The 8,031-nt window shown below is 46.4% G+C and overlaps 1 protein-coding gene across 3 annotated transcripts; it reads left to right on the top strand.

The window, feature by feature from the left end:
- The first annotated feature begins 124 nt into the window (after positions 1 to 124).
- mfap3l (microfibril associated protein 3 like) lies at positions 125 to 6,359 on the top strand. Of its 3 annotated transcripts, none has more exons than XM_076162596.1 (3): positions 125 to 383; positions 1,740 to 2,148; positions 4,302 to 6,359. In XM_076162596.1, exons 2-3 carry the CDS (start codon positions 1,827 to 1,829, stop codon positions 5,321 to 5,323), a joined length of 1,344 nt encoding a protein of 447 aa, XP_076018711.1. In that variant the 5' UTR covers positions 125 to 383; positions 1,740 to 1,826; the 3' UTR covers positions 5,324 to 6,359. The 3 variants fall into 3 exon arrangements, with proteins under 3 accessions (XP_076018711.1, XP_076018713.1, XP_076018712.1); XM_076162598.1 differs by lacking the exon at positions 125 to 383 and adding an exon at positions 390 to 495; XM_076162597.1 differs by lacking the exon at positions 125 to 383 and adding an exon at positions 400 to 520.
- Positions 6,360 to 8,031: the final 1,672 nt, after the last annotated feature.

Genomic DNA, 8,031 nt, shown 5'->3' on the forward strand with positions numbered 1-8,031 from the left:
AACACACACACACACACACTCTAAAGAGCTTAATATTTAATATTTTGTTTTGTACTTGAGGCTCATCCTGGCCTGAAATGCACCCCGAGGGCCCCAGGGTGGCGTTAGTGACCGTTATGGCGTGTATTTGACTTAAAACGACAAAACAAATCTCAGTATTATCATTTTAGGAATACGAGGTGTAATCTAATTGATTATTGATGAGCTCCAGTGAGACGGCACCTGCCCTGGAGCTGCTCCGGCCCACACGGAGGCTCACACACAATCGCTACCGTTTCCACTGAGGGCGGACAGCGGCTGGGGGATGGAGGCGGTAGAGGAATAGATTCGAGCCCAGCGTTTCCCACCGAGCATCCATGAGTTTAGCGGCCGCGGATGATGATGTAAGTATGAAAGTCGGAATGTTCGCTTAATTCGCCCCCGCGGGTTTTCGTCAATTTGGCAGGCAACGTCGACGCCGAGTTGGCCGATTGTTGATGCTGGAACGTCGAGGAGGTAGTAACGCTAACCATGTTTCTCCGTACATATGACCCTGTTTATCTTATTTATTCATACGTTTGTTATATTATTTACTACGCGCTTCTTTGTGTAGGAGGCAACGTCCGCGTTTAAGGGAATAAGTAGTTTGCAGCGGTACAACGGCAGGAAGGGTCCCGTGATACACGACTCCCTTCCGGTTTATAGCCGTATCCCAAGTGCGTGTAATGCCTTTCTTCGCGTTAAATGATCATATTTGAGAAAGCGAATGTATATTTGCGGCTGTAAATGTCAACACTTACGCGTTATTCAACGCAGAAGTTAATTTTCCGTATCGCGTTGGGATTTCTACATTGATACACGACGTAGGTGGGTAGGGTTTAACGAGAGCATGTCCATGGAATAGACGGAGCCCGCGCCGTTCCGTTATGTTGTAATGTGTAAAACCTAAATGTTCTTTGTTTTCGTGTTAATCCAGCTGCTATAATCGTGCCACTACAAAGATCGACACGCTGTAACTACAGTTCATTAACCTAGTTATGCGTATACAATGTCACACAACGTTATTTTGGCTTTTATTTGACTTTTCTGCTACATCTCAATGTGAAATCGAGCCCGGCCGTAGCTTAAAGCTGCCAGTATGGACATAATGAAACCTTAGACTTAATTCTCAACGTTTAGGAGTATGCTTGCATCAAACGGAATATTTTTAGTATATTGGTGAAAATGACGCGTTCACGGAACATTTGCCAGCGTGGCCCCACTGCCTGGAGGCTTTCTACAGGATAAGCGATGGGTTTTACTTGAACAAAGAGCATTAACCACTTATATATAATATCTATTTATTCATCTCTGAAATTGGTTAAACTTTCTTGCGTGTCTATAGTCTGACCAACTGCCAAAACAACCCTTTTATTTCATCCAACATGTCTAATCTAATAATAACGGAGCCACCACACTGCAGTCAAACATTTGTTATTGACAATTAATCGTCTTTAATGTAAATAGTCTTTAACGTTAAGATGGAACCTCCAAATAACTTGTATTTGACATAACAAGTCAATATGGTGATTGTTCACATTTTGGCTTATTTGATTTAAATAGGCTCTATTAACTAATTTAGTAGCTAGCTTAAACCCCACACATCTATCCTATTATCATTATCTTAACCGTTCTGCTGGAGCTTCAGAATATGGGGCACATTTTCTTCTGCCCTGCTGCATCTGTCATTAATGTATGCCAATCAATGTCTTTGTTTTCAGTGAGATGCTTGGAGCGGCAGAGCTGAATACCAAATTGCCTTGTTGTACCAAGAGATAGCCAGTCTGCAGGATGGAGACGCAGGCTCAATGACACACTCTCTCGGCCCTTGTGTGACACATCAACAGTTGGAGAAAATGCTCTGGGCTGGTGGATACACTCTCTTGGTCTTGGCGTCCCTTATCACCGCTCACACCGCCGGGGCCTTATCGGTGGAGTCGGATGGGAACAGCACCGTAAACGGCACGGTGACGGACGGAGGATTTGTCCCCGTTGTGTTCACAAAAGTGAGCCAGATAATCGCCCGGGAGGGGAGCTGTGCGCTGATTGATTGCAATGTCACCGGAGACCCGTTCCCCAGTGTGCAGTGGTTCAACTCCCATGGAGACCGCCTGGACACAGAGACGAGTGGTGAGACAAACTTCTTTGGTTGGTGTGACTTTACAACCTGGTTTCCTGCTCTCTTTTTCACAGCATCGCAGCTCTGTTGATGATTTGACAAATCAACTCGACACAACTACATTTTTTAAACACACCGACATCTTAATAAACTCTCTGTCATGTGTTTCTGTATAGAAAAGGAGAACTTTGCAGGCTTATATCCTCTTTGAAGAATTTAATTATAGTTATTCAAGCTTGTAAGTTCAAGGAAGCAACAAGCAGGTTTGATAGAAACATGTCCTGCTCTGCGGAGGAGGAGCAAAGAGCTTTTAATCCAGCCAGCTGAAGAGGTTAGGCCTGTAAGAATGCATCTCAAATGAGGAACGTCATGTAAACAAAGGAAGTGACATCCCATCAAAGGAAATTATTGGCGGTGAAGGCTCTTAACAAGCAGGAGAGCGTTTTAAATCCTCATAATGGTTTTGTATTACAGGCTGTTGCGTTGCAGATGTTTTCATTAGATGCTAAATCCCAGCCGGAGCTGAACCACGAACAGTGGAGCATTTAGTCTAGATGGCCTCCTGATGGGGAACTTGCTCCAATTATGGCACTTCCAGCCTGGCAGCAAGTGCTCATTTACTCGCCACCATGGCCGGTACTGACCAATTAAACGTAGGAATTCATTTAGAAAGTAAGTGTAGCTGATAATTCAGATAGAATCCAAGGCTCCCACGGGCTTCAGCTCAGAAGGAATGTGGACTACAGCAGAGACGTTCTAGTGTGCAGACCTGTTGAAACCTGCCATCAAAGAGGAGAGGCTGTGTTATTGTGACCCCCCCACCACACACCCACACACACACACACACACACACCAGAACTGAACTGAACTGCCTGAACCATGCAAGAGCCTTTTCTCCTGGGTTTGCCTCAGAAATGTAATTAAAGAGGATTAACTTCCACCACAGCCAGCAGTGGTTGACTCAGTAATAAGCAGTGGTTACTCCATCACTGCTCTGCCCTGCCTGCTTTTCTGTATAGATTTCAAAGCATCACAGCCACTCAGGCTCCTTGGTGCCGCTTTTATTAAGTTGTACACACACACACACACACACACACACACACACACACACACACACACACACACACACACACACACACACACACACACACACACACACACACACACACACACACACACACACACAAACACACACACACAGGGTCACTTTACCCATAGTCCTTGGCAGCACATCTATCACAGGACATGAGCTGCTGCTGTCGGTAAAATTAGAAATTGGGCCCTCACATGGAAAAGGCGGATGGGCGGGCCGCTGTTGTCGGCCGGGCTACCTCTGTTCATTCATGGTCTCCAGTGGATAGCACTGTGGAAAATGCATCACGCTGAGGATGCAGCATGAAGAAGAGACAGCCTGCTACAGATTTAGTCTTGTGCTCCTCCTCCTCCTCCCACTGATGTAAATCTGCCTGGGACGGCCTGCTGTCTCTCTTCTCTTCGCTTCCATTTTTGCCGCAATAGGAAATACGAGCGGCATAGCTGCTCTGGAAAACGTGACCGTGAGCGAGATGAATGTTTAGGACGCGCAGCTTATGATTATCTTCTGTAGAAAAACATAATTACACGGCATGTGTGTGTGAAGCATGTGCAGATACATGATTAGCTGCATGCACGTGTGTACGCTGACCTACTTTGATTAGTGGCCTTTGCCTCGGTCAGACCGCAGTGAACATGGAAAGCAGCCGCAGCAGCTGTTTAAATATTCAAGCTCAAGCTGCAATAATAAGGTCACTGCTGCTTTATAGTCTGAACACCGAGACCTGCATGGAACTGTTGTGAAGTGAATAAAGATAAATTATGTATCTGACATTTCACAGCTGATGAGTGACAGATGAGTGAGGCTGGATCTTCATCCTGTAGCCTCGTGCAGGCCTGCATGGAGCAGCTGTACACTGCAGTACACAGTGCAGTCACACCATGCAATTATTAGTCTTGCTTCACTTGCTTTCTTTATATTATTTTTTTCAAACGCATGCAAAATGTGTTTTGTTGCGTTAAAGGGAAGTCCTCACAGGAAGTGGCAGCGTTTCCCTGGTGACGTGGTTCCAGTTGTGGCTGATGTGTTTTCCATATTAATGGCGTCCGTCTCTGTGTCTCTGTGTCTCAGGTGGGAAGTGGTGGCTGCTGGAGGACGGCGTCCTCAACATCACCGCCATCGAGTTTGCAGACCGCGGTAAGTACACGTGCATGGCGTCCAACGTGCACGGCAACTCCAACTGCACCGTGACGTTGCGCGTGGTGATCACCAAAGGGGACATGGGCGTCTACTACATGGTGGTGTGCCTGGTCACCTTCACCATCATCATGGCCCTGAACATCACACGCCTCTGCATGATGAGCAGCCACCTGAAGAAGACGGAGAAAGCCATCAACGAGTTCTTCCGCACGGAGGGCGCTGAGAAGCTGCAGAAAGCCTTCGAGATCGCCAAGCGCATTCCCATCATCACCTCGGCCAAGACGCTGGAGCTGGCCAAGGTGACGCAGTTCAAGACCATGGAGTTTGCCCGCTACATCGAGGAGCTGGCCCGCAGCATCCCGCTGCCACCGCTCATCATGAACTGTCGCACCTTCATGGAGGAGATCCTGGAGGTGGTGGGGGTGGAGGACATGAGGCACACGTTCATCCGTCATTTGCCCGAGGGACCGCGGGACATGGTGGGCAGGTTGCCTTCCATCGGGGCCAGGGACGTCTTCACCATCCTGCAGGACAGGGAGCGGGAGAGGGAGAGGGATCGCAGCGAGTCGCCCGCTGCCGACTCGGACAACTCCTCCGTTCACGAGCAGCCGCAGCACATCGCCATCCAGGTGTCGGTCCACCCGCCGCTGGCCATCGGCGGGTACTGCAACATCGACGCCCCGCCTCAGCCGGAAGCGGCGGGCTCCAGCACTCCTCCCTTATCCCCCGCACCACCTGCTCCTCTCCACCAGGACGAGGACGCTGAGGTGGAGGTGGATGTGGAAGTTGACGTGGTGGTGGAGGCCGAGGTGGAAGCTGAGGCTGAGGCTGAGGCTGAAGCTGAAGCTGAGGTCGAGGTTGCGGCCGAGGAGCACGTCGACATGGTGGAGGCGGAGCACACGGCTGCCAATACGGTTCCTCCCTGCCAGGTGTTTTACGAGAGCCATGTGTGACAAACACTGAGGTGTAATCTTGCTATGCATTTTCATTTGAAGAAAAAAGGTCAAAAGATCTGACAAAGATTTCACGCTTTGGAACAATCACATTTTAATCATTTAACTTCTTTGAACAGAACAATGTCTTCAAACCTTCTTTTGTAGGAAATTCTACAGAGAATGAATCGTAACATTAGCTTTCATAACGATCTTTTGTGCTTGAATGTACATGGGAAGGGGGAATCAATATTAATATACTAATGTAATAAGCAAAGAATTGTAAAGGGTCAATTTAATTTAGCACGGATTATTATTTAACTAATATCTTCACATTTTGGGTGAAATTATTGTACACTGTTGTTTTAAGTTACTTTATACCACAAACTCCAGAAATCTGCCTCAAGCCGCCGCCAAGAGCGCGAGAGCAAAGCAGCGACGCCTCCGTCTCCATTTCAACAATCCCACCACGCCGCTGCTATCGGACAATGTTTCAATTTCACTGAGCTGCATGCTGGACTGGAACTAAAGGTCGCCGTTTCAAGATTGTCTGGCCTCAACTGTATTTCCACAAGAAAAAAATGTCACGAGGCCAGGTCAAAGGTCAACCTCTGTGTTTGTGCTCGGGGCACACACACGCACACATCTGGGCTGCACTGCTGCGGCCCGTTGATTTCCTAACTGTTTCCTTGGGAAGTATTTGAGTTTCATTTAGACATTATTTTCCATCGTAGTGTGATTTCTTTCCCACTCAGCGACTTTAAGTAAGACTCCTGTGGTCTCTCTCTCCCCAGACTGGATCACGGGCTTTTCCTCTGTCGCCTGCTCTTTTTGGTTTCATAATAGTAATAAGAATAATAATCTACTCCCAGCATCTGCATGTGAAAGTGGACAGAGAGGTTTCCCTCCTTCCTCTGGGACTGAAGGACTTCTACTTGCTTGGTTAGCAGTCCAGTCAGTGGTGTGCCGTCCGAGACGAACTGGACGCTGTCCCGCTTTTACTGGTGCTCTTAAGAAACCTCTTTTTGTAGTGGAATAAAATGGATGTGCTGTGTTACCATGGTTTCCACAGTTTTGTTGTCGTTTCCTCTGAAAGCTTTTATTTCTATCGGCCGATCCACCTTCTGTCACATCAGAGCAGATGGACTCGTAACTATGACTACTGCCGGCTAGCTTACGTTATTAAAACCGTGGCTGAAATGCTGAAACATTTGTGAAAGAAGGACCCTTCTTCGTCAGGAAAAGACGGCAACCCAGCACGGTTTGTTTGCTGTTCTGACGTCATACTGGTGTGGGAATCCTGTTGCTGCTTTGTCTCTGCAAGTGTGAGCAGAGAGGACAAAGGCTTTTTGAAGGCAGCAGGGGAATGGGGAAACCGAGATTCAGGTTGGTGAGCGACAGGAGCATCAATGATAGATGAGCTGCAACGGGACACGAGGACACACAGGTACAGTTCTACTTCCACGCTCACTGGAGTCTTCACAAAAGGTGGTTTGTGTTTGGGGAACATGGTGTCACAGAGAATTCACCCCAGCCCTCCTCATCCTCATCCACTCCAACTGTGGGTGAGGACAGCAAAGCCTCTTTAGACCTCCAGGGTCAAGCCAGACAGATGCTTCCTGTGTTGGGTTTCCCACTGAGACAAAACTGTACATTTGAAATTAGTATACTTCCTCCAAGGCACAACAGTCTTCCAGTTCTGGCAGTATCTAGATAATATTTAACTGGTTGTCTACTCTAGACCATGATAATGAATAATAGATCAACCTGACCTCGTGGCTAAAGGTTAGATGTTTCACAAAGAAGCATAAGATTTATTCACCATAATATCACCAGTAACACAATATTTGAGTATTTCAAATTAGAACAGATAATTTAGTCAATAAATGAAAATAGTGATGTTCCCTGTATGAAATGTCAGTTTCGTTACAACAACGCCCCCTCAAAAGGTCAGGCTCAAAGCGGTACTACAATAATTATATAAAGTTTAAAAACACTAAAAAAACAGCACGCATAAAGTAAGAACGGGAACTCAATTTAAGAAATAAGTTGAAATTAGTTTCCAACAGAAAGCGCTTCCCATTGATGTCCCATATCAACACTAGATGTCGCTGTAAGGCCGCTATACGAAAACCGTGAACCGAACGGGTTGGGATAGAGATCAATTGCATTTCCCACAAAGCGTTGCGGCACGTTACGCACAATTAGCATTGCTACCGAGCAGTGAAGGTGATCTGAAAACGCTTAACAAATTTCTGTCACTCACCGAGTACATTTTAATACTTGACATTGAATGTTTCAGTATATTTAAAACATATACACTAGTTATGGAATTTTATGGCAGTAAACGTATCTGACTGCTAGAGTTAATAGTTGCCGTACGTATTCACTTTTTAAAAATATAAATAACTTACGGTTGGGTAAAAATGTGGTGTCCTTCATATGTTTCAGCTCAGTGACACAACGATTTTAAACTATAGTCTTTACATCATCCACCCCTAAAGTGTTCTTTCTGTCTTTCCTCTTCGGTTCCTTTCTTCCTCCCTCTTTTCTTGGAGTAGATAGACGGGACGAGACCAAAGCCACCATCGCATCTATGGTTAGAGACGTCATCATCAGCTCCACCAGCAGGTAAGCAAGCAGATGATGGTAAATACTCGGAGAGCACAAACCACTAAGTCCACACATTTCTCTCTTAACTTGCTGAAAACATGTATTTGAGTTAATTT

Source organism: Genypterus blacodes, unplaced genomic scaffold (assembly GCF_046128005.1).
Source record: "Genypterus blacodes isolate CSIRO-AG114 ecotype Tasmania unplaced genomic scaffold, CSIRO-AGI_Gbla_v1 ptg000122l_1, whole genome shotgun sequence".
NCBI lineage: Eukaryota > Metazoa > Chordata > Actinopteri > Ophidiiformes > Ophidiidae > Genypterus > Genypterus blacodes.

Bases quoted from the DNA above. Each gene is read 5' to 3' on its own strand.
- mfap3l (XM_076162596.1), top strand. From the start codon at position 1,827: ATGACACACTCTCTCGGCCCTTGTGTGACACATCAACAGTTGGAGAAA. The intron at 2,149-4,301 runs GTGAGACAAACT...TCTGTGTCTCAG, and splicing joins CCTGGACACAGAGACGAGTG to GTGGGAAGTGGTGGCTGCTG.